Consider the following 25,294-nt stretch of genomic DNA (forward strand, 5'->3'; position numbering starts at 1 on the left):
TTTTTTTGAATTTTACCGTCATTATTAAGCGATTTTTTTTACATGTGTCGGAAATATTTTCTCTCCTTTTCGAGATTGTTTGTTGGACTTTTCACCTTTACTGGACAGAGAGCGAAGATAAAGACAGCAAACACCAGCAGAAAAATTACAGTATGTGTCATAACCACTGGGCTCCGACTGGATACACTCAGAGATAACAATGAACAATATCTTTAATCCACAGGGAGTGGAGACGACAACAATAAGTCAGTAAATCCTCTTAACAAAACAAAAAAAGGCAGGAATGATGAAAAGTTGGAATAGTTGAACATGAGCAGGTGTTGACAACATACTGTATTTATGACTTTGGTATTGTTAAGAATGTGTCAGTCCAGATGTTGTGTAATAATGGACGGCAGCACAGTGAGTCTTACAGTAAAGGATCAGTGATAACAGGGTTTGGTAATGGGGTGATTTCATGTTTGGCAAAGAGATAAAGAGAATGATGTCTCCCAATCCGCTTTATTAAGTCCTCTGAACTTCCTCCCTCAGTGAGTTTATCTCCGGTGTGAGTGATGGAAAGAAATCCTGGAACTGAATGTCCAAAATTACAGTAAGTAACAAAAGCTGAGATAGACAGATACTGTTTTAGGGGAAATTCAAAACAAAAACTGTCACAATAAGATTTGAAAATGTGGTTTCACATTGCAAAACTGTGGATCTGAAGATATCAGAGAATAAAAACTGTATTTTCCACTAAGTGTTGGAAAAGTTTAAATCTACTGACAATTTTCAAGTTCAACTTTATTATCATTTTGAAATAATATCAGTGAGTCATTTGGGCTGTTTCATTGTGGGTTAAGATGTTGAAACACTTAAAAACAAAGCAAATAACAGCTACAGTGAGAGAAAGCTTTACAGATTTCATTTCTTTAAATCAACTGCACCAGCTCCACTCAGACCATGTTTCCTCCATCAGTGTCTCCTTCAGAAACACTGAACAGTCTTCAACAGTGGAGAAGAAACAAAGTCTTCCCACCAGTTTCCTGCTCTGAAGGAAACATCTTCACTCTTCATCGTGGGCAGCGAGACCAAACTCTTTAGAAACACATTTCTCAAGTCAAGGACTAAAGAAATGATCCCTGAAAGTATAGTCTTGGTTTGTTCTGGATGTTTCTCAGGGTCTTATATCTACAGACGACCACTTTTACTCCTGGTGGAGTCATGTGGAGCAGGAGGACACACCTCCTACCATCAGTGAGGATGTTATCTTTTATTTCGTTGGGTCATTGCCGCCATGACTCTCTAGCATTTCAGGAAATGTTGATGAAATGCCTCAGAGACCTTCACAAACTGCTGCTGTGGTTCATTTTCAGATCAACAATCGCATGAGCATGAAAATGATCAGTGTTGTGTTTCTTTGTTCCTCACCAACCTGCAGCAAGAGCCACCTGGTTGCTGTCCTGAACTTCAGAGGCCTGGTGAGAGGTCGTGAATACCAGCTGATCCTGCAGCGATTCACGGAGCTCAAGAAAAACTAGGTTTTTTTGGCGACATCCAGGTGACCATCAACACGGACTGCCTGTCCAATCTGCCGTTCTCCTGCCTCGGCTTCCTGCTGCCAAACAACTGACTTTATTTAGCTGTTTGTCAGCAGAGTCACACTGTGGGTTTACAGTTAAAAGGAAGGGGTGTTAAACAGTGGCGATTGCTCTAAGACTGCAAGGGAAGCTCAGCTTCCCCTAAAATGTCAACAAAATAAGTGGTCAAATATGTTCTGTTGTTTGAACATTTCATTGACTAAATATGCGCTAGAACACGTTCATCTTTTGTTCAGAATCAGCTACTTATCACAGGTAACCGACACGACTTCTTCTCATTCATCCCCGCAGCGCCACAGTGCTTTACACAGTGTAGACGCCGAGCTTCTCCTGACTTCAATGGGGAAGCAGAGAGTGGGTTGGTCCACTGCAGCAAAACTAGACGGTCATTGGATAAATGCTGGGCTTTGTCCCGCCCATCGGACGCTCAGCGTCTCTGGGGGTCTATGGGACAGTGGGCTGGCCCGGACGCTCGGCTTCTGCATGATGATTGGATGATCTGTCTGAGGCTGAGTCCCTTTTTGGTTGACAGCGAAATGAGCGAATCAGCGATCTTGAAGTATATAAGTATAAGCATGATGCATATAAGTATAAGCATCCACCGGAGCAGTTTTCAAGTTTTTCATTCCGTTGTTCGGAGTTGATCTGGAGACGTTACTGATCCTCAGCGACTTTGTCTTTGTTAAAAACGACTAGCGTTGTGTTTGCCGACTCTCTTCTGTCACTCTGCGAATTTACATTTAAATAAACGGACACATTTTATGATGTAGGCCGGAAAATGAGCTTCCCCTCCTTATAAGACCAGCAGCCGCCACTGGTGTTAAAATAAGGCTGATATCTCAAGGTGCAAACAGGAACACAGGAGAGAAACTAAACTCCAAACCACAGAGATTCGGGTGGAAAGTACAAATGCACAGAGAAACTTTGTCTCTGGTCACCAACAAAGTTTATCAGAATCACAACAGGTTCAACGAAGCTGTTACAGGAACATGTCAACTGGGCTCAATGTGGTGAAGAAAGCCCCTTTACTTCTGCTGTTAATAAGACTTTATTATAAACAACTGCTCCAGCTCCACTCAGATCATGTTTCCTCCATCAGTGTCTCCTTCAGAAACACTGAACAGTCTTCAACAGTGGAGAAGAAACAAAATCTTCCCACCAGTTTCCTGCTCTGAAGGAAACATCTTCACTCTTCATCGTGGACAGCGAGACCAAACTCTTTAGAAACACATTTCTCAAGTCAAGGACTAAAGAAATGATCCCTGAAAGTATAGTCTTGGTTTGTTCTGGATGTTTCTCAGGGTCTTATATCTCCAGACGACCACTTTTACTCCTGGTGGAGTCATGTGGAGCAGGAGGACACACCTCCTACCATCACAGCTTCAACACTGACGAGACTGAGGTTTACATCCAAATGTGGCACAAAGTTGAACTGAATTTAGAGAAAATCAACTTTACAACATGTGAGTTAATGATTATTTCCATCCATTACTGTCGCACTGACATCAGGAGTTGGTTCGTTGAGACAAACAGTCGGCATCATTAAAACATTACTGAAAACGAGAGTGCATCAAGGTGACGTGACTGAAAGAGAGCCAAACCTCAAACAGAGAAAAAACACGTGGGAAATGTGACAGAGAGACAAATTGAAAATGCACTTTGTGACTCCACATGAACCTTTTTTCCACTGAGTGAAGTCGTGAACCTGACACTGCGTTCCTGCAGCTCAGGCACCGGTTTTGGTTTGAATGAAAACTTAAAAAATCTCAACCCTACGTGACAAACGACTGCGTACTTTAAAGAGTCATGAGGAACCTGCAGAGGTGTTTTCACTTATGTAGCCTGATTAGACGTTTCCTCAGTTTGAGAGTGTAACTCACTGACATCTCACTTCCTTGTCACATGTGATTTAGGAGAATATTTTACAACTTCTCTTTAACTTCAACCCGTCACCTGATCTTCTACAAAGCTGGAAATTCAGTTAAAAGACAGAACTTATTTTAAAAAACTGCACCAGCTCCACTCAGATCATGTTTCCTGCATCAGTGTCTCCTTCAGAAACACTGAACAGTCTTCAACAGTGGAGAAGAAACAAAGTCTTCCCACCAGTTTCCTGCTCTGAAGGAAACATCTTCACTCTTCATCGTGGGCAGCGAGACCAAACTCTTTAGAAACACATTTCTCAAGTCAAGGACTAAAGAAATGATCCCTGAAAGTATAGTCTTGGTTTGTTCTGGACGTTTCTCAGGGTCTTATATCTACAGACGACCACTTTTACTCCTGGTGGAGTCATGTGGAGCAGGAGGACACACCTCCTACCATCACAGCTTCATCATTGACGAGCCTCTTATTTTGTAGTGGAGAGAAACTGACAGTGATGAAACACTGTCTGAGGTTTACATCCAAATGTAGAACAAAGTTTAACTGAATTTGCAGAAAATCAGCCAAAGAACATGTGAGTTAAAGATCATTTCCATCCACTACTGTTATCCCAACATTAGGAGTTGGTTTGTTATATATAACATATAAAGGTGAAAAAATCCTGGAGCCAATTCAAGAAAGATAAAAAGGACATTTACTCTCCTACATGATCAATACCTGGTTCAGGAAGACACAGCTCCTCCAGATTCAAGTCACTTTATTTATAGACCTCGTTTAAAAACAAGTAAATCTGTCAACGATGAAGCTGTGATGGTAGGAGGTGTGTCCTCCTGCTCCACATGACTCCACCAGGAGTAAAAGTGGTCGTCTGGAGATATAAGACCCTGAGAAACATCCAGAACAAACCAAGACTGTACTTTCAGGGATCATTTCTTTAGTCCTTGACTTGAGAAATGTGTTTCTAAAGAGTTTGGTCTCGCTGCCCACGATGAAGAGTGAAGATGTTTCCTTCAGAGCAGGAAACTGGTGGGAAGACTTTGTTTCTTCTCCACTGTTGAAGACTGTTCAGTGTTTCTGAAGGAGACACTGATGCAGGAAACATGATCTGAGTGGAGCTGGTGCAGTTGTTAAATAAAGTCAAATATGTTGAGTCTAATCTATAAAAGCTTCTCTAAGTATGTAGATGTAGTCATGGTATTTGGTCAGTGTTATGCTTGAAATCAGTGTTTAACACCTTAAACCAAAACTAAGCCGCTCAAACAACAAGCTATAATTATTAGCTTTAGCTTTAATTGTAGTTGAAGTTAATTGTAAGAAATGTTGGACACGTCCAGCTGTGATGACAGAGAAGACAAAGTGATAAATATCTCACGAAAAGAAGAAAAACAAAAAACGAGTAAAAAGAGTCGAGGAAAAAATCATTTATATGAACTAAAAGTAAAATATTTTCGGACCAAAACTCAGAAATGAAAAAAATTTGCAGCCATCACATACGTAGGTGAACATCACTACTGGTTACTTTCATTCTGTTTTTGGCTTTTAATTCACATTTACTACTAGAAGCTACCATTCTACATTTTGAGTGAATATATGTTAACAAGCCAGAGATCAATGACTTGTTTTTAAATTCTAATGTTGACTAAAAACCTTTTTTTAGTTTCACTTTATTAAATAAGCAGCTGTCCACTCAGATCATGTTTCCTCCATCAGTGTCTCCTTCAGAAACACTGAACAGTCTTCAACAGTGGAGAAGAAACAAAGTCTTCCCACCAGTTTCCTGCTCTGAAGGAAACATCTTCACTCTTCATCGTGGGCAGCGAGACCAAACTCTTTAGAAACACATTTCTCAAGTCAAGGACTAAAGAAATGATCCCTGAAAGTATAGTCTTGGTTTGGTCTGGATGTTTCTCAGGGTCTTATATCTACAGACGACCACTTTTACTCCTGGTGGAGTCATGTGGAGCAGGAGGACACACCTCCTACCATCACAGCTTGAATCTGGAGGAGCTGTGTCTTCCTGAACCAGGTATTGATCATGTAGGAGAGTAAATGTCCGTTTTATCTTTCTTGAATTGGCTCCAGGATTTTTTCACCTTTATATGTTATATATAACAAACCAACTCCTAATGTTGGGATAACAGTAGTGGAAATATGATCTGAGTGGAGCTGGTGCAGTTGTTTTAAATAAATGCTGTTTCTTAATTGCAGTTCCAGCTTTGTAGAAGATCAGGTGACGGGTTGAAGTTAAAGAGAAGTTGTAAAATATTCTCCTAAATCACATGTGACAAGGAAGTGAGATGTCAGTGAGTTACACTCTCAAACTGAGGAAAAGTCTAATCCGGCTACATAAGTGAAAACACCTCTGCAGGTTCCTCATGACTCTTTAAAGTACGCAGTCGTTTGTCACGTAGGGTCGAGATTTTTTAAGTTTTCATTCAAACCAAAACCGGTGCCTGAGCTGCAGGAACGCAGTGTCAGGTTCACGACTTCACTCAGTGGAAAAAAGGTTCATGTGGAGTCACAAAGTGCATTTTCAATTTGCACATAAATAAACTGGAGAGGAACAGAAAAGTTTTTTACACTTGACTGAAGTTGGAAACTTGATGAATCAATAAAAACAAACATGAAATGGAAAAAGATTGATTGAATTAACCATGACGAACATGAAGCTTGTGACCTAAACATCGTCCGAAGAGATGAAACACAGCAGCAGTGAAAACATCAGATCTGTGTGCAGTGATGAGGAGATTTTAACCTTCCTCAAATTCATACATAAAAAAAAACATATATATTTTATCTCTGTCACATTTCCTATGTGGTTTTTCTCTGTTTGAGGTTTGGCTCTCTTTCAGTCACGTCACCTTGTTGCACTCTCGTTTTCAGTAATGTTTTAATGATGCCGACTGTTTGTCTCAACGAACCAACTCCTGATGTCAGTGCGACAGTAATGGATGGAAATAATCATTAACTCACATATTGTAAAGTTGATTTTCTCTAAATTCAGTTCAACTTTGTGCCACATTTGGATGTAAACCTCAGTCTCGTCAGTGTTGAAGCTGTGATGGTAGGAGGTGTGTCCTCCTGCTCCACATGACTCCACCAGGAGTAAAAGTGGTCGTCTGTAGATATAAGACTCTGAGAAACATCCAGACCAAACCAAGACTATACTTTCAGGGATCATTTCTTTAGTCCTTGACTTGAGAAATGTTTTTCTAAAGAGTTTGGTCTCGCTGCCCACGATGAAGAGTGAAGATGTTTCCTCCAGAGCAGGAAACTGGTGGGAAGACTTTGTTTCTTCTCCACTGTTGAAGACTGTTCAGTGTTTCTGAAGGAGACACTGATGCAGGAAACATGATCTGAGTGGAGCTGGTGCAGTTGTTTATGATAAAGTCTTATTAACAGCAGAAGTAAAGGGGCTTTCTTCACCATACTGAGTCCAGCTGACATGTTCCTGTAACATCTGTGTTCAACCTGTTGTGATTCTGATAAACTTTGTTGGTGACCAGAGACAATGTTTCCCTGTGCATTTGTACTTTCCACCCGAATCTCTGTGGTTTGGAGTTTAGTTTCTCTCCTGTGTTCCTGTTTGCACCTTCAGATATCAGCCTTATTTTAACACCCCTTCCTTTTAACTGTAAACCCACAGTGTGACTCTGCTGACAAACAGCTTAATAAAGTCAGTTGTTTGGCAGCAGGAAGCCGAGGCAGGAGAACGGCAGATTGGACAGGCAGTCTGTGTTGATGGTCACCTGCATGTCGCCAAAAAAAAATAGTTTTTCTTGAGCTCCGTGAATCGCTGCAGGATCAGCTGGTATTCACGACCTCTCACCAGGCCTCTGAAGTGCAGGACAGCAACCAGGTGGCTCTTGCTGCAGGTTGGTGAGGAACAAAGAAACACAACACTGATCAGTTTTCATGCTCATGCGCTTGTTGATCTGAAAATGAACCACAGCAGCAGTTTGTGAAGGTCTCTGAGGCATTTCATCAACATTTCCTGAAATACTAGAGTCATGGCGGCAATGACCCAACGAAATAAAAGATAAAATCCTCACTGATCGTAGGAGGTGTGTCCTCCTGCTCCACATGACTCCACCAGGAGTAAAAGTGGTCGTCTGTAGATATAAGACCCTGAGAAACATCCAGAACAAACCAAGACTATACTTTCAGGGATCATTTCTTTAGTCCTTGACTTGAGAAATGTGTTTCTAAAGAGTTTGGTCTCGCTGCCCACGATGAAGAGTGAAGATGTTTCCTTCAGAGCAGGAAACTGGTGGGAAGACTTTGTTTCTTCTCCACTGTTGAAGACTGTTCAGTGTTTCTGAAGGAGACACTGATGGAGGAAACATGGTCTGAGTGGAGCTGGTGTAGTTGTTTATAATAAACTCAAATATGTTGAGTCTAATCTATAAAAGCTTCTCTAAGTATGTAGATGTAGTCATGGTATTTGCTTGGTGTTATGCTTGAAATCAGTGTTTAACACCTTGAACCAAAACTAAGCCGCTCAAACAACAAGCTATAATTATTAGCTTTAGCTTTAATTGTAGTTGTAGTTAATTGTAAGAAATGTTGGACACGTCCAGCTGTGATGACAGAGAAGACAAAGTGATAAATATCTCACGAAAAGAAGAAAAGAAGTCAAACAAGAAACAAGTAAAAAGAGTCGAGGAAAAAATCATTTATATGAACTAAAAGTAAAATATTTTCGGACCAAAACTCAGAAATGAAAAACAATTTGCAGCCATCACATACGTAGGTGAACATCACTACTGGTTACTTTCATTCTGTTTTGTGTGTTTGACATTTTTGGCTTTTAATTCACATTTACTAATAGAAGCTACCATTCTGCATTTTGAGTGAATATATGTTAACAAGCCAGAGATCAATGACTTGTTTTTAAACTCTAATGTTGATTAAATAACGTTTTTTAGTTTCTCTTTGTTAAATAAGCACCTGCTCCACTCAGATCATGTTTCCTGCATCAGTGTCTCCTTCAGAAACACTGAACAGTCTTCAACAGTGGAGAAGAAACAAAGTCTTCCCACCAGTTTCCTGCTCTGAAGGAAACATCTTCACTCTTCATCATGGGCAGCGAGACCAAACTCTTTAGAAACACATTTCTCAAGTCAAGGACTAAAGAAATGATCCCTGAAAGTATAGTCTTGGTTTGTTTTGGATGTTTCTCAGAGTCTTATATCTACAGACGACCACTTTTACTCCTGGTGGAGTCATGTGGAGCAGGAGGACACACCTCCTACCATCACAACTTCATCATTGACGAGCCTCTTATTTTGTAGTGGAGAGAAACTGACAGTGATGAAACACTGTCTGAGGTTTACATCCAAATGTAGAACAAAGTTTAACTGAATTTGCAGAAAATCAGCCAAAGAACATGTGAGTTAAAGATCATTTCCATCCACTACTGTTATCCCAAGACAAATTCATGGAGCTGTTGTTGAGTCGCTGCTGAACGTTTTCAACTGGAATTATTTACTTTTAGGTCAGATTTGTTTCTCGTTTGGTGTCTGTTTGTCTTGGACATATTTTTTTCCCTGTCTCTGTCATCACCGTGGGTGTGTCCAGTTTATCAGCTGATATCACATCAGCCTCTGGTGAAAACAAACGTCTTTCCAGTGGAGAACTTTTTCCCAGTGACTCAACAACAGCTCCATGAATTTGTCAATGAAGAGACAGACAGACAGAAACTAAAGCAGTGGTTGGTTTCTGGATCCTGAGCAGATGAAAGTTTTAAAAGTTCAGCTCTAAAGTTTTCTGATGATGAAGCTGTGATGGTAGGAGGTGTGTCCTCCATCTCCTCATGACTCCACCAGGAGTAAAAGTGGTCGTCTGGAGATATAAGACCCTGAGAAACATCCAGAACAAACCAAGACTATACTTTCAGGGATCATTTCTTTAGTCCTTGACTTGAGAAATGTGTTTCTAAAGAGTTTGGTCTCGCTGCCCACGATGAAGAGTAAAGATGTTTCCTTCAGAGCAGGAAACTGGTGGGAAGACTTTGTTTCTTCTCCACTGTTGAAGACTGTTCAGTGTTTTTGAAGGAGACACTGATGCAGGAAACATGATCTGAGTGGACAGCTGCTTATTTAACAAAGTGAAACCAAAAAAAATGTATTTAATCATTATCACAGTTTAAAAACAAGTCATTGATCTCTGGCTTGTTAACATATATTCACTCAAAATGCAGAATGGTAGCTTCTATTAGTAAATGTGAATTAAAAGCCAAAAATGTCAAACACACAAAACAGAATGAAAGTAACCAGTAGTGATGTTCACCTACGTATGTGATCGCTGCAAATTGTTTTTCATTTCTGAATTTTGATCCGAAAAATATTTCACTTTTAGTTCATATAAATTATTTTTTTCCTCGACTCTTTTTACTTGTTTCTTGAGACTTCTTTTCTTCTTTTCGTGAGATATTTATCACTTTGTCTTCTCTGTCATCACAGCTGGACGTGTCCAACATTTCTTACAATTAACTACAACTACAAATAAAACCTAAAGCTAATAATTATAGCTTGTTGTTTACGTAGGTGAACATCACTACTGGTTACTTTCATTCTGTTTTGTGTGTTTGACATTTTTGGCTTTTAATTCACATTTACTACTAGAAGCTACCATTCTGCATTTTGAGTGAATATATGTTAACAAGCCAGAGATCAATGACTTGTTTTTAAACTCTAATGGTGATTAAAAAACATTTTTTAGTTTCACTTTATTAAATAAGCAGCTGTCCACTCAGATCATGTTTCCTGCATCAGTGTCTCCTTCAGAAACACTGAACAGTCTTCAACAGTGGAGAAGAAACAAAGTCTTCCCACCAGTTTCCTGCTCTGAAGGAAACATCTTCACTCTTCATCGTGGGCAGCGAGACCAAACTCTTTAGAAACACATTTCTCAAGTCAAGGACTAAAGAAATGATCCCTGAAAGTATAGTCTTGGTTTGTTCTGGATGTTTCTCAGGGTCTTATATCTACAGACGACCACTTTTACTCCTGGTGGAGTCATGTGGAGCAGGAGGACACACCTCCTACCATCACAGCTTTCACAAACTTTCATCTGCTCAGGATTCAGAAACCAACCAACGCTTTAGTTTCTTTTTGTTGTCACCATGTTTCTGAGTTGTCTGAGCAGAAAGTGACTCAAAGACTTTCAAAGAGACAGTAACACTCTTTCACACGTCTGTCTCTTCATTGTCAAATTCATGGAGCTGTTGTTGAGTCGCTGCTGAACGTTTTCTACTGGAATTATTTACTTTTAGGTCAGATTTGTTTCTCGTTTGGTGTCTGTTTGTCTTGGACATATTTTTTTCCCTGTCTCTGTCATCACCGTGGGTGTGTCCAGTTTATCAGCTGATATCACATCAGCCTCTCTGGTGAAAACAAACGTCTTTCCAGTGGAGAACTTTTTCCCAGTGACTCAACAACAGCTCCATGAATTTGTCAATGAAGAGACAGACAGACAGAAACTAAAGCAGTGGTTGGTTTCTGGATCCTGAGCAGATGAAAGTTTTAAAAGTTCAGCTCTAAAGTTTTCTGATGATGAAGCTGAAGATGAAGCTGTGATGGTAGGAGGTGTGTCCTCCTGCTCCACATGACTCCACCAGGAGTAAAAGTGGTCGTCTGTAGATATAAGACCCTGAGAAACATCCAGAACAAACCAAGACTATACTTTCAGGGATCATTTCTTTAGTCCTTGACTTGAGAAATGTGTTTCTAAAGAGTTTGGTCTCGCTGCCCACGATGAAGAGTGAAGATGTTTCCTTCAGAGCAGGAAACTGGTGGGAAGACTTTGTTTCTTCTCCACTGTTGAAGACTGTTCAGTGTTTCTGAAGGAGACACTGATGGAGGAAACATGATCTGAGTGGAGCTGGTGCAGTTGTTAAATAAACTCAAATATGTTGAGTCTAATCTATAAAAGCTTTTCAAAGTATGTAGATGTACTCATGGTATTTGGTCGGTGTTATGCTTAAACCAAAACTAAGCTGCTCAAACAACAAGCTATAATTATTAGCTTTAGCTTTAATTGTAGGTGAAGTTAATTGTAAGAAATGTTGGACACGTCCAGCTGTGATGACAGAGAAGACAAAGTGATAAATATCTCACGAAAAGAAGAAAAGAAGTAAAACAAGAAATGAGTAAAAAGAGTCGAGGAAAGAATAATTTATATGAACTAAAAGTAAAATATTTTTGGACCAAAACTCAGAAATGAAAAACAATTTGCAGCCATCACATACGTAGGTGAACATCACTACTGGTTACTTTCATTCTGTTTTGTGTGTTTGACATTTTTGGCTTTTAATTCACATTTACTAATAGAAGCTACCATTCTGCATTTTGAGTGAATATATGTTAACAAGCCAGAGATCAATGACTTGTTTTTAAAATCTAATGTTGATTAAAAACCTTTTTTTAGTTTCACTTCATTAAATAAGCAGCTGTCCACTCAGATCATGTTTCCTCCATCAGTGTCTTCAACAGTGGAGAAGAAACAAAGTCTTCCCACCAGTTTCCTGCTCTGAAGGAAACATCTTCACTCTTCATCGTGGGCAGCGAGACCAAACTCTTTAGAAACACATTTCTCAAGTCAAGGACTAAAGAAATGATCCCTGAAAGTATAGTCTTGGTTTGTTCTGGATGTTTTTCAGGGTCTTATATCTCCAGACGACCACTTTTACTCCTGGTGGAGTCGTGTGGAGAAGGATGACACACCTCCTACCATCACAGCTTCATCGTTGACAGATTTACTTGTTTTTAAATGAGCTCTATAAATAAAGTGACTTGAATCTGGAGGAGCTGTGTCTTCCTGAACCAGGTATTGATCATGTTGGGATAAAAGTAGTGGATGGAAATGATCTTTAACTCACATGTTCTTTTGCTGATTCTCTGCAAATTCAGTTAAACTTTGTTCTACATTTGGATGTAAACCTCAGACAGTGTTTCATCACTGTCAGTTTCTCTCCACTACAAAATAAGAGGCTCGTCAATGATGAAGTTGTGATGGTAGGAGGTGTGTCCTCCTGCTCCACATGACTCCACCAGGAGTAAAAGTGGTCGTCTGTAGATATAAGACTCTGAGAAACATCCAGAACAAACCAAGACTATACTTTCAGGGATCATTTCTTTAGTCCTTGACTTGAGAAATGTGTTTCTAAAGAGTTTGGTCTCGCTGCCCACGATGAAGAGTGAAGATGTTTCCTTCAGAGCAGGAAACTGGTGGGAAGACTTTGTTTCTTCTCCACTGTTGAAGACTGTTCAGTGTTTCTGAAGGAGACACTGATGGAGGAAACATGGTCTGAGTGGAGCTGGTGCAGTTGTTTATGATAAAGTCTTATTAACAGCTGAAGTAAAGGGGTTTTCTTCACCATGCTGAGCCCAGCTGACATGTTCCTGTATGTGTTGTGATTTTGATAAATGTGTTGGTGACCAGAGACAAAGTTTCTGTGTGCATTTGTACTTTCCACCCGAATCTCTGTGTTTTGGAGTTTAGTTTCTCTCCTGTGTTCCTGTTTGCACCTTCAGATATCAGCTTTATTTTAACACCCCTTCCTTGTAACTGTAAACCCACAGTGTGACTCTGCTGACAAACAGCTAAATAAAGTCTGCAGCTGTCTGAACTCGTAGGTCAGTTCGTCTGATGATCTCTATGGTTCAGCCAGATTGAGATTTTAAAAACTGAAGTAATATTTATTATACATGATAATCTCTCTTCCATATATCCTCCACACTTTTCTTATCAAAGTGTAAAAGTTTGTGAGAACAGCATTTGGAAAAAATCATGGGAAACTAAAAACCATGTAAATAAACAGGAACGTTGTTCTGCAGGAGTTTATGAGTTTTCTTTTAACTAAAAACTTTCCACCTGTGAAGAGACATTAATCAATAAAAATCCCCTGAGGGCATCACAGGCTGGATTGTGCACCTGAAACTCTACCTGCACAACGCAAACCCTGTATCTCCTCTGTATGATAAGTCTGGTCCCTTTACCACAGAGTAACTTCAACTTTGTCTGACTCTCTTTGTGTTTCCTGGCTGCACCGAGCGTCCACGTAAAAGATTAGTTGTTAATCATCAGCAGTAAAATCAGAACCATGAAGAACTTCATATGAGAGAGGAGGACACGGCGAGACCGGCAGGGAGGTTTGCTTAAAGCAACAACAAGAAATGATATTCAGTAAGGTGAAATGTAAATGTTTAACCACAAAACTGGATTAAAGTAAGAAGCTGGAAGTAGCTGATCGTCACAAAGTCATATTATTCTGGGCAACAGTGATGGGATAAGAGCGTAAAAGCGTCCACACTGTCAGGAATCAAGGAATTTTAATTAAAATGCAGTTTTTAATCATCATTATCTGGGTATTTGCTGCGGTAAACTATCGTTCTCTTTGTCAGAGGCTCAGTTTTAAACCCAGAGTGCAGAATGTCAATTGATGGCAGCTAATCTCACTCTGTGGTCTGGGACCTCACAGCAGCATATTCTACAAAACAAGTCACAACTCAAGGTCCAGTTACCAGGCCTCTCCAGAGCTTTCAATCATATTTCACAGTCTTCATCAGACCATCATCATTTCATTGCACTTTTACTTCATTCATCATCATCATCATCATCATCATCATGTGAGTTAAGCATGAAAGTTGTCAGTAACAGCTGGATGGGATCCTCCTAACATCCTCCTCCGATGAAGACCATATGACACAGCTGAAAGCTCCAGAAAGGGCTGGTAAGTGGCTCTTGAATTTAGTGGGGGTTTTTTTGATTGTTATTTTTTTTACCATGTTTTCAGTATATAGTATGAACTTCAGACTGGAAGGCGACTAAAATCTCTTGAATTTGAGTCTGATGTTGATGGACGATACTGCCCCACAATGCATTGCACATCATGAATAAGGAAAAAACTCACAGTTGCAAAAAGCACAAAAAAAAAAAACGTAAATAAATCTGTAGATCATAAGGTAAATCGTCTACTTGTGATAAACAGGCAGTTATTTAATGTTTTTTTTGTGTTATTTCTTTAATATTTCACATAAAACGTGCCAAAATGGTAAATCATTCTTAGTATTTTACAATAAGTTATGAATGACTTGTTTCCTGTTAAGATTCAGGCCGTGTGTGTAACTGTCTCTGCTGCTCGATGTGGTTTCTGTTAGTTCCAGGTTTGAGTTCTGATGCAAGTTTGAGACTGTCACGATTAATGTTCAGTAAAGTTTTCCGACCGCCTCGAGGCGTTCCTAACAAGTCGAATCCTTCTGTAATAAAAAGAGGGAAAGTGACAAACAGGAAGAGAGCAGCCTGGAAAGACTGGGTTCCTTGTCCTGCTTGAATACCCCTTCAGCATGTTGATGTCCGTGAACTCTGTGGGTGAATATTGAGCCAAGTTCATTCTTGCCACATGGAGGAAGGGAAGTTTGGCACAAGACTGAAGCTCCAAAAAGCCCCTACAGTACAAATCTGTTAAAATGCTTCAAACCCACACAGTCCACTTCCCTCAGACACACACATACAACGCATGAATCTATTGCCCCGGTTCTGGCTGAGAAGGTTCCCAACACACCGAGCTGAAATCACATGATCAGCCAATTAAACAAATGCAGATCAGGGTTTCAAATCTCTTCAAAGTCTCTTTGTCTGAATAAAAGCGTGATTTCAATATAACTTCATCCAGTAAATCATGTCGGTAAATCATTAACGACTTGGCGCTGGTATGTGTGTGTGTTTAAATGCTTACTGCACACTCACACACACAGTATTTCATGAGTCATGTAAAAACCTTTTGTGTTTCTTTGCACAATAGGTGATTAACAATAAACAACTGTGACTATTAATCTAAATCTCAAACTATTTTTTATAGAGAACCGGCAGTTTCATTTTCTCTCTGCAGATTAACTACAGGAGTTTTAATCACAGTTCAAAAGTTGGTTTCTATTTTAGATTAAGCTAAAAGCTCCACTCAGATCATGTTTCCTGCATCAGTGTCTCCTTCAGAAACACTGAACAGTCTTCAACAGTGGAGAAGAAACAAAGTCTTCCCACCAGTTTCCTGCTCTGAAGGAAACATCTTCACTCTTCATCGTGGGCAGCGAGACCAAACTCTTTAGAAACACATTTCTCAAGTCAAGGACTAAAGAAATGATCCCTGAAAGTATAGTCTTGGTTTGTTCTGGATGTTTCTCAGGGTCTTATATCTACAGACGACCACTTTTACTCCTGGTGGAGTCATGTGGAGCAGGAGGACACACCTCCTACCATCACAGCTTCATCTCCAGCTTCGTTATCTAAACTGTTGAAGCTAAACTTGTTAGAACTAATAACTATGAATCACTTAGAAGTTTCTCTTTGTTGTCACTTAGCGTCTTTCAAAAAGATTTGGAGATCACAGTAACATTTGTTATAAAATTTATGTTCGATTGAAATCTTGAATTTAATTTTACCTTTAAAAATCCCGCTGTAGTTCATTGTAAGAAATGTTGGACACGTCCAGCTGTGATGACAGAGAAGACAAAGTGATAAATATCTCACGAAAAGAAGAAAAGAAGTCGAACAAGAAACGAGTAAAAAGAGTCGAGGAAAAAATCATTTATATGAACTAAAAGTAAAATATTTTCAGACCAAAACTCAGAAATGAAAAACACAATTTGCAGCCATCACATACGTAGGTGAACATCACTACTGGTGACTTTCTTTTTGTTTTGTATAATTTACATTTTTGGCTTTTAATTCACATTTACTGCTAGAAGCTACCATTCTGCATTTTGAGTGAACATATGTTAACAAGCCAGAGATCAATGACTTGTTTTTAAACTGTGATATTGATTAAAAACCTTTTTTTAGTTTCACTTTGTTAAATAAGCAGCTGTCCACTCAGATCATGTTTCCTGCATCAGTGTCGCCTTCAGAAACACTGAACAGTCTTCAACAGTGGAGAAGAAACAAAGTCTTCCCACCAGTTTCCTGCTCTGAAGGAAACATCTTCACTCTTCATCGTGGGCAACGAGACCAAACTCTTTAGAAACACATTTCTCAAGTCAAGGACTAAAGAAATGATCCCTGAAAGTATAGTCTTGGTTTGTTCTGGATGTTTCTCAGGGTCTTATACCTGGAGACGTGGACCTTTACTCATGGTGGTCTCCTGTGATTAGGAAGGCCACACCTCACAGCTTCATCACATGTAAAATACTGAAAACATCTGCTGCAAAACTGGCTGCAGGGGATGATAAACACCTTATTTCCAGTAAATTCTCCTCTTTCTTACATGTGCACACGTTTCCACTTTTTGTACCTGTGGTCATTGTGGCGTCTGCTACTTTCAGCTTCACATGACATCTGCTGTCTGTCACTTCTGACGCCGATGAAAGTTTGTGCTTCTGATACTTTCACTTTTAGTTTGGTTGGTTCACTTGTTTTGCAAAAGCCATGGTGTGTCAACACGTTGTTTGAATGTCACATCAACCACAACGGCTCTTGGGACATTATGGAGGAAAATTATGTCAAAAAACCCTTTTCGTGAAAACGTGGTCAATGAAAGAAAATACTGAAATAAGAACCAGTTCCTCTTCTGTAAACAAAGACACATGAAAACTGCTGATTGCTATCAAAAATTGATTTAAACCTCTTTCTAGTAAATGTGTAATCCGCATCCCACATCCATATTAGTCTTTAAACACACAATCTAACGGTTCAAAAGTAAATCTTTACTCTGCTGCAGAGGTAAATACACTGGAGTAAAATTGACATTACTTTGAATGATGTTTGGTTGAGAAACACAAAAAGATTAAGGTTCAAAATTCACTCTTTAACTGCGTCACAGCCGTCAAGAAAACAATCTCACTCACCCTCCATGGCCATTTGATTGCTGTCCTGGAGCTTTTGGTTGTATCGCATGATCTTCAACAGCAGCTATCTGCATTTTTTCAGCACTTCAAGGACTTCTTGTCTGAGGGGAAAAAAGATAGATAAGAAAACAAAACCTTTGTTGATGGAGACAATGTGATTGAACCGAATTTCTCAAGAAAAAAGGCAGATTTTCCGCCTTTGAATCAAACTTTTGGCTTGAGATTAACTTAGCAAGGATTTAGATGACTGAGGTGAAAATCAATTCACTGGGCACACACACACATACATGCAAACGCACGCACACACACACACACACACACACACACACACAAACGTGCACAGAGTCCTCCAGTGTCAGTCATTTCCCCTGTTGGAAAGCTGCAGGTAAATCCCAACAGGCAGTGGGTTGCAGTTTTCTTTGTTTCCAAAGAAATATTTTCGGATGTAAAAGAGAAAAGGCTTCCAATGAAAATATTATGCAACTGTTGATCACATCTGAAAATAATTTCTTCTCAGCAGCCACTTTTTCCACAGGCATCAACCACTGAAACGTGTGGAAAAGCTACTAAACTACAATCAGAAAGTTAGTGGATCCTCGGTTTAGTCTGTGTCACACACACAGGTAGGATGGGTTAAACAAATACCAAACAAATGTGTGTTGGGTTCTTTTTTTAAATTGCTAAGATGCTTTTCTTAATACTGAGTTCACTTTTTCAAAGCTCACTGTTTTTTTTAAGACCTGCAGACCTGAGTAACAACAGGTTTAAATCAGGTCACCTGCATGTGTGAGAAGTTCTACAAACCACACTGATTATTTCTGAACAAGCGAGGTGTGCTACAAACTCTTAGCGCACTATAGCAACATATAAAATATAAGGTGCTGTGGCTGAAGCAGAGAAAACTAATTTAAACCTGAGCTCACCTCAGACTTCTCTGTTTTCTGCAGAAGTATGTCAGTTTTAATTGTGGGTTGTTTGTGGTATGAACTTCATTCCTCTTTGTAAGACGCTTTGAGAAGTATGAATTCATGAAGAACCATAAAAGAACACCTGGTCCAAAGCGTGAAAGACTACGTGATATAAAGTACACACGTCAGTTTGACAGGATTCATGCATCACAAACCCTCATAGGAAATGTACATGAACGGAAATCAGACCTGAGTTTCTCACAGCGTAAATTTAACCAGCATCCTGACATCAAACGTTATTTGCATCTTACCCCTCGGTTCAGTGTTTGCTCGAGCTGCTTCCCAGACAGATGAACATTACACACCTGTGAGTCCAGCTGCCTTCAGGAGCGATGTGTTGGAAGCTTTGCTGCTGTTTTCCCTACAGAGGCCGCAGAGCAGAAGGTGAGACACTGACACAGGTGACCGTGACTGAATTGGCTTGCTAGAATCCTATTTATTGTAAAATATACAATTTGCATCTGTTGTATATTAGCATAATGTTTTATATTATAATATTTTCTTTATCATAAAACAAATTACTTAGTTGTTAGTTTTACTTTAACATACCATGTCTTGTAAACATATGTTATACTGCATTACATACTGAACAACCTTATATAGCAAAAAGCATCACGTTAGATATAACACATAAAAATATACTTATACTCTAAATGGTTCCTTTTAGGAGTATTAAAGATTGATTTATTTAATATTTATAATCTTATTGTACATTACTATGGAGTGAATTCATTTCATTATTTATCTGTATAAAAAAGGACAATACAGTCATTCTGTCACACACCTTATCACAGAATTTATGGTCTGAGCTACTTTGCAAACGTTGCTGCTGCATGAGTTTTTATATCACACAGACACGATGATATGATGAATATTATCTAACTATAGAGGCAATATGAGCACACCAGAATACAAGGGCTTTTATTCAGAGAGGAACCAGCTCTAATTATGTAAAAAATAAATAAATAAAAATACTACAGCTGAAGTGGAAGCAAAAGAAAAACAATATCTCCATTAAAATGTGTAAAAACTCATTGAAAGTGCTGATGTTGGTGTCAGGTATTGGTCCTGTGCTCTTAAAGGTCAGTATGGGTGTGAGAAAATCTTATCCTGATGTTTAGAAAATATTGATGCATCTTTATTCTGAGACCTATAGTTTTTTTCCACATTTGAATCATCACCATGATGTCTCAAAAAGTCCTGAACGAACCCAAAGACACTAAATATGTGAGGCAGAGTTTGGGGAAACAAAACGATGAAGGCCATCTATAAAAAGCATCTGGGATTTCAATTTAGTCATCATGCAGTTTTGATATAATGTTGGAACAAACAAAGAGACAATACTGAATACATTATGTACAGTATTTTGTACTTTTAAGAAGTGAAATATGTTGTGGCGGAGCGATAATACAGGGATTATCCACAGCTAGAACGGGGATTGTCCGAAAAAAGCAGAATGATGAACTAAAGACAAAATTCAGAGAGTCCCTTAGAAGAAAACCAGCGTCACCTGACTGAGGCGCGGAGGAGGAAATAGGGAACTCTACCCATATGCAAGTGATGCTTCTGTTGAGTATTGATTAAAATTTCTTCATTTCAGGATTTTATTTTTCATACGTTATGAAATAATGATGGACAAGTGGAGACGGCCTGAATATTTTCTGAAGACAATAACACAAATATAATGGAACCAGTGAATAAAGCTATTGTTTACTAAATTTAAAAACTATTTGACTATTTGAATACGTTGTAAACAACACAAATACGCTGCTGACAGTTAAGTTTAATAATGACTGTATTATTAAACTCCACTGGGTGAATATTGTACTGCAAGATCAGTATTTTGGCAGAAAATTATTAAGTTATCTGTGAAAATTTACTCATATTAACCAATTAACAACATTTCCTTATTATGTTAAATAGAAAACTTAATCTGGTCGGCATTACGCTTCCTAAAACGTATTAACTGTTGCAAATTAGTTGTTAAAATAATTAACTATTGCGGTCGGTTATGTGTTGGTACTTGGTCGAGGGTATGACTGTGGTCACGGCTAATGGAAACCAGTATTCAGGATGTGTACAGAGGTGCCCCATGTCATTTCTGCTTTTGCTCCTGAAGGACAGAAGCCATTATTTACATGTCACAATAAACTCAATCGGACATTAGGTTGTTTTGAGTTTGAAATAATTACCAGTGTTGTTGTTTAAACAACACAACACATGTAAAGTCTATTTGCCAACTAATCATGAAGTTGAACAAGAGAAATTAATCAACTACTATTTTCATCATCTATTAATTGCTTGGGTTATTTTTCAAGCAAACATTTGATGGCTCCAGCTTCTTAAATGTGAGAGTTTGCTGGGTTTGTTTGATGTTTAATTACAGTCAATCATATATCTATAAATTCACACAAAAAGGACAATTGAAATGGGTATTTTTGTAATTTTCTGATGTTTTACAGACTAAATGATTCATTGACCAACTGAGAAAACTATGAGAAAATTAAAATAATCTTTCAGCCCTACATATATGAAGTATGCTATTCTTAACATGGAAGTATGAACACATGAATCTCTGGCAGGAAGTTGGCCATTTACATGAAAAGTCAGAGGGATTCCTCCTCTAGGCATCATGAATGTCTGCACAGAATTTCAAAAGTATTGATAAAATACTTTCCTCTCTAGCAAATTCCAACATTACTTCAGCTCAAGTGTGTCTAAAAAAAGCCCAGCTTGTGTGTGTGTGTGTGTGTGTGTGTGTGTTTGTGTGTGTGTGTGTGTGTGTGTGTGTGTCTGTGTGTGTGTCTGTGTGTGTGTGTGTGTGGACTTTCCAATCTTCTACATGCATGAGCTTAAATAGGAGGAGCTTGTTGGAGCTTTAAAAAGGACTCTCTAACTCAGCAGCTGTACTGTTGCCATTTACAGACGCTGTGAGGTGAGTAACATCCTCCGGGGTAGTTTGAGAAAAAGAAGGCACAACAGACTTTTATGTCCACGTCTACTCTGGACTGGATTATTGAGTGTTTACCCTCAAGAAGGTTTCAACTAAACTCATAACGCAAGTACTGTTTAATTTAATGTGTAGGGACTGGGTGAGATTTCAGTTTGAACTCCCTTGTGCTTATTCAGTCAATTTAGATTTTAGTTATGTCTATAATGTCTAGATTGTTTTTAATTATACATATTTGTTTTAGTTTTTATTATTTTTATTCTTAAATTTGGTTGAAATGTGAGCAATATAATAGAAAATGTGTATTTGGATTACCTGATATTTGCACGTGTTACTTGATGCCCTCTTTTTTCATGTTTTTATATATTTTAATTTTGTTTTACTCATGGAATATTAAGATTGTACTTACTGTGATGAGGATGATAATGTTGAACCACAACACCACTGACTTTTAACTTGCTCTCTTGTGTTGCTCATAGTTTTGTAACTTAATTTAAGTTAATGTATTTATTTATTTATTCATCAATTTAAAAAAAAAAAAAAAAAACAAGCAACCTTTGTACTACAGATTCATCTTCTAGTATAGCTTCATATTTAACTTCGACAGCCTTTGCACAAAAAACTAAATATGCTCATTATAGTTTTATTTTGAAAATAACACCGGAAGTTATATTAGCTTAATTGTTTAGCTAGCACCGATTTTGAAGCCTTCTTTTTATTTAAAATATAAGAACATATCTTTTTGTAGTATTTTAAAAATGCAAAGACAGAATTGTTTTTAAAAATCGCTAACTAAAATACAAAAAGTAGGAAAGCAGCAACAACTAAATTCAATATTTTAGCGCGCTAAGTCAGTTAGCTAGCGTTAGCCTTAGGTGAAATGCCGACATACAACTTTCAGATTGTAACTTACTTTTTACTTTTCCTTGACAACATTTGTTTTGTCTCCACAGATTTGTCAGCGCCTTTCTCAGTCCGTTGTTCCCGTTTCTCTGCCCGGACAAGGATGCGGACCCTGTCAGGCTCCACAGAGCCAGACGGCTTCAAGTTCAACTCTCTCCCCGGCCACGGTACTAAATCAGCGGGATGCTGGTTCAAGAAACTTTTCAGGGGCCCCAGAGGTCAGGACAGTGTCACGGCCCCCATCACCACTGATGGACGCCACTCGCCCAGAGAGGATTTGTCTCAACAAGGTAGCAGACATTTAATAAACACCCTGCTCTTACAGTAGATGATGTTAATGTTGTGTTGAATGTGTTTGAATGAGGGTGCAGCTCACATTTCACCCTCAAGTAGCTCAAGGAACAGAGTTACAGTTTTGTTCTGGCGGTGTTTTATTACTTACATGGTGTGTAAAATACAATTTCAGTGTGGAATTATTGCACCAATACTGAAGTGATACTATAGGAAATCGCTTATCTGTAAATAAGTCTCTGTGAGATGGAAACAACCTGACAAATATTAAATATTTAAGTGTGTGCAACCATTGAGAAACTATTTTATAATGCAGCAACAAACTTTTAACCAATAATAGAGAAAATCTGTTTATCTGTATTTCTTCTATGAAGTTTAGATGCCTCATTTTCTTATAAACAACATTTGGCACAGTTTAAAAGAGCCTCCTCTTTGCTTTTCTCTTGCAGTGATCATCACATTTGAGCAACACCTTGAGGAACGCCACTTTAGTGAGGCCAGCCAGCTGCTGATGGACAGAGAGGAAAGTCTGTTTGGGGAGATAACAGAGGCAGAGGGACTTTCAGATCATGCGGAAAACGTGAACAAGCTTGCTGCAGACTACAGCATCCTGAAACGTCACATCGAGCAGAGTCTACAGCAGAGTCTGTCTGTCACTGCGGAAGAGGTCGGCATCAAGGCATTGATGTCTGCTGTGAAGGCCGTCTACCAGGAGGACAAGCAGGACCAACGGTGGAAGCAGAGGGGTCAGACAGCCCCGAGCTGGAGGCCCAGCGGCTGGAAGGAGTTCCACGACACAACTCTCCGCACCTTGGTAAAGGATCGTATGGACAAACCCTCAACGCCCGCTCCCAGCCAGGGAGAGCAGTCGTCTGTGGCGGCACACGTCAACGGCATGGGCAGGCAGCTGAAGATGGACCTGCTAATGGTGGTGGATGTGGTGAAGGGTTGCTACCCACCAGAGACGGACATCTGTAATTTTTACGCCCGGCTGTACCACCAAACCTTTAGCTCCAGACTCAGAAAGATTGCAGACTTTGGTCTGGAGGACAAGGACTGCAAATTCCTCCTGCGCTGGGTGAACGAGTTTTATCCAGAGTGAGTAATGAATGTAATTTATGCTTGATGTAATTAGCACCTTTGCATTGTGCTGTTGCTAGTAGAAGATCTGAATACTTCAATATCAATATTCGAGATCCACAGAGGATGATTCCAAGTCATTTTGGTGGCCATGTTGTTTTCCTACCAGACTTTGGTCCATGATACCAAAGTGTTGGGTTTTGTTGCATGACTTTGTTGGGGATATTCATGGTCTCCAGAGAGCTGTCCATTCTGTTTATTGCTTTTATTTTATTCAGTGGAATCAACATGCCAGTTTTAAGGGAACAAAGCTATGCTTATTATTACAGACTTTTCCGCTAATCTTTGCTTTTCTTCTTGTTCTTATTTTACTTCTTCATGACTTTCTTATTCAAATTAAGAAAAGAAAATTACTTCTTGGACAAACTAGCCACAGTTTGTAGACATAGACATTTGTTTGAAAGGTTTACAACCCAAACACGATGGAAACCTCAGCTTAAGGGATCAACTTTGTCATTATTTTATTATATGAAATCAGTGAAATGAATGAGGAAGCCCTGCTTTACACTGAGGCTGGTTGATGGACACAGTAACTCACACAGTTGACAGCACAGATTGAGTGAAATTGAATTCTTTTTTCTTAATATGTATTACTATGTTAGTAAAAGTTATGATTTCTTGTCTTCTGGTGTCAGACTGCTTCAAAAGTGGGAATTGGCCAGTGACATAAATAACGAAGCGCTGGGAAAGCTGCTGCCGAAAGAGCTACTGGAACCTCTGGAGGAACAGTACCTGAGCAAACAACAGGTAACCAGAGTTCACCTTTACCTGATTTTGGTTTATTTTTTATTGAGTTTCAGGTTTAGTTTTTGGATTTTTTTTTTTTTCCCCTTAGAAGCTGTCGGCAGCTAATCAGTGTGTCCAACACTTTTGTTCAGATTGAGACACCTCAACAACTATGATATTCATGGTCCCCAGTGGATGAATCCTAATGTTTCAAATCTGAAGCACCATCATCAGGCCACATTCAGTTATAAACAAGAAATCTAAAGGGTCTCCAGTGCCATTCTTTGAGTTTTGTGTAGTTTTCTAAAGGTAGAATTGGAGATGTTTTTAGCTAAAACTTGAACTATGTATTGAAGACTATATAAGTGACAGCAGCATGTTGTTTCGAATTCAGAGTGAGCTGATGACGTACATCAGCCGTGTCCTGGAGGAGGCAAAGCAAATGTGGAATAATGGAGAGGAGCCGACGAAAGAGGACGGCTGCTACGTCAGTCCTGTGGCCTACGACATCATTCAGGTACAGGATCAATACGACAACATGATGTAAAAAGAGGCTATAATCAATATTTTATAATAATGCATCACAACAATGTGAAAGAGGTCGACATGAATGAATGACTTGCTTTCTCTCAGTAGTCTACAGTGAGTTTTAAATGCTGTTATTGACTTGTGTCTTCCATCTCTCTTTAGCTTATCAACGGTATGGTGACTTCTGCTGAGAAGTGGTGGGAGACCTGCACAAGGCCCAGACCATAACGTGCAAACTGAACAGTTTAATGCAGAGGTAAGAAAACACTGATCGGTTTCTTCTAAATAATCTCATTTTGAAAATCCATTTCTGTTTTTACACTTTACGCAATAAAAACACTGTGGAGATGAAAATCAACGGTTCTCTTTCAAACACAAACTCCTGCAGCTTCAAGATCTTCCAGGACGAGGTCATGAAGCAAAACAAACCCAACAGCATAGCCATCATCAAGGCGAACCTCGGCTGTGTCGAAGAGTTCAGGT

The 25,294-nt window shown here is 39.1% G+C and overlaps 1 protein-coding gene, 1 long non-coding RNA gene, 14 other non-coding genes and 1 pseudogene across 17 annotated transcripts in view; 7 read left to right on the plus strand and 10 right to left on the minus strand.

Annotated features, from left to right (window-relative positions):
• Positions 1–76: 76 nt before the first annotated feature.
• Positions 77–22,225, minus strand: LOC130179897 (uncharacterized). Of its 2 annotated transcripts, none has more exons than XR_008829339.1 (4): positions 22,137–22,225; positions 18,579–18,634; positions 17,306–17,406; positions 77–573 (listed from the first exon to the last, which is right to left on the minus strand). It is a non-coding gene; the product is annotated as an uncharacterized LOC130179897 (long non-coding RNA). The 2 variants fall into 2 exon arrangements; XR_008829338.1 differs by having other exon boundaries at positions 18,525–18,634.
• On the minus strand, positions 931–1,137 carry LOC130180784 (small nucleolar RNA U3). The gene has a single exon (XR_008829461.1). It is a non-coding gene; the product is annotated as a small nucleolar RNA U3 (small nucleolar RNA).
• LOC130180778 (small nucleolar RNA U3) lies at positions 2,652–2,858 on the minus strand. The gene has a single exon (XR_008829455.1). It is a non-coding gene; the product is annotated as a small nucleolar RNA U3 (small nucleolar RNA).
• LOC130180791 (small nucleolar RNA U3) lies at positions 3,599–3,805 on the minus strand. Its single transcript, XR_008829467.1, has one exon. It is a non-coding gene; the product is annotated as a small nucleolar RNA U3 (small nucleolar RNA).
• On the plus strand, positions 4,369–4,575 carry LOC130180788 (small nucleolar RNA U3). Its single transcript, XR_008829465.1, has one exon. It is a non-coding gene; the product is annotated as a small nucleolar RNA U3 (small nucleolar RNA).
• On the minus strand, positions 5,144–5,350 carry LOC130180782 (small nucleolar RNA U3). The gene has a single exon (XR_008829459.1). It is a non-coding gene; the product is annotated as a small nucleolar RNA U3 (small nucleolar RNA).
• LOC130180790 (small nucleolar RNA U3) lies at positions 6,620–6,826 on the plus strand. The gene has a single exon (XR_008829466.1). It is a non-coding gene; the product is annotated as a small nucleolar RNA U3 (small nucleolar RNA).
• Positions 7,613–7,819, plus strand: LOC130180785 (small nucleolar RNA U3). The gene has a single exon (XR_008829462.1). It is a non-coding gene; the product is annotated as a small nucleolar RNA U3 (small nucleolar RNA).
• LOC130180795 (small nucleolar RNA U3) lies at positions 8,416–8,622 on the minus strand. Its single transcript, XR_008829471.1, has one exon. It is a non-coding gene; the product is annotated as a small nucleolar RNA U3 (small nucleolar RNA).
• LOC130180794 (small nucleolar RNA U3) lies at positions 9,345–9,551 on the plus strand. The gene has a single exon (XR_008829470.1). It is a non-coding gene; the product is annotated as a small nucleolar RNA U3 (small nucleolar RNA).
• LOC130180792 (small nucleolar RNA U3) lies at positions 10,210–10,416 on the minus strand. The gene has a single exon (XR_008829468.1). It is a non-coding gene; the product is annotated as a small nucleolar RNA U3 (small nucleolar RNA).
• Positions 11,138–11,344, plus strand: LOC130180783 (small nucleolar RNA U3). Its single transcript, XR_008829460.1, has one exon. It is a non-coding gene; the product is annotated as a small nucleolar RNA U3 (small nucleolar RNA).
• On the minus strand, positions 11,917–12,100 carry LOC130180797 (small nucleolar RNA U3; annotated as a pseudogene).
• LOC130180786 (small nucleolar RNA U3) lies at positions 12,573–12,779 on the plus strand. Its single transcript, XR_008829463.1, has one exon. It is a non-coding gene; the product is annotated as a small nucleolar RNA U3 (small nucleolar RNA).
• On the minus strand, positions 15,419–15,625 carry LOC130180793 (small nucleolar RNA U3). Its single transcript, XR_008829469.1, has one exon. It is a non-coding gene; the product is annotated as a small nucleolar RNA U3 (small nucleolar RNA).
• Positions 16,330–16,536, minus strand: LOC130180796 (small nucleolar RNA U3). Its single transcript, XR_008829472.1, has one exon. It is a non-coding gene; the product is annotated as a small nucleolar RNA U3 (small nucleolar RNA).
• The window catches only part of LOC130179894 (tumor necrosis factor alpha-induced protein 2-like), a 10,514-nt gene continuing 3,722 nt past the window's right edge, over positions 18,503–25,294 (plus strand). Inside the window, 8 exon segments of the mRNA XM_056393027.1 lie at positions 18,503–18,657; positions 22,177–22,416; positions 22,867–23,515; positions 24,193–24,304; positions 24,678–24,800; positions 24,974–25,004; positions 25,007–25,067; positions 25,200–25,292. Coding sequence (XP_056249002.1) covers positions 18,606–18,657; positions 22,177–22,416; positions 22,867–23,515; positions 24,193–24,304; positions 24,678–24,800; positions 24,974–25,004; positions 25,007–25,067; positions 25,200–25,292 — 1,361 coding nt within the window. The 5' untranslated portion in view covers positions 18,503–18,605.

The sequence above is a fragment of the Seriola aureovittata genome, chromosome 13 (genome assembly GCF_021018895.1).
Source record: "Seriola aureovittata isolate HTS-2021-v1 ecotype China chromosome 13, ASM2101889v1, whole genome shotgun sequence".
In the NCBI taxonomy this organism is placed as follows: domain Eukaryota; kingdom Metazoa; phylum Chordata; class Actinopteri; order Carangiformes; family Carangidae; genus Seriola; species Seriola aureovittata.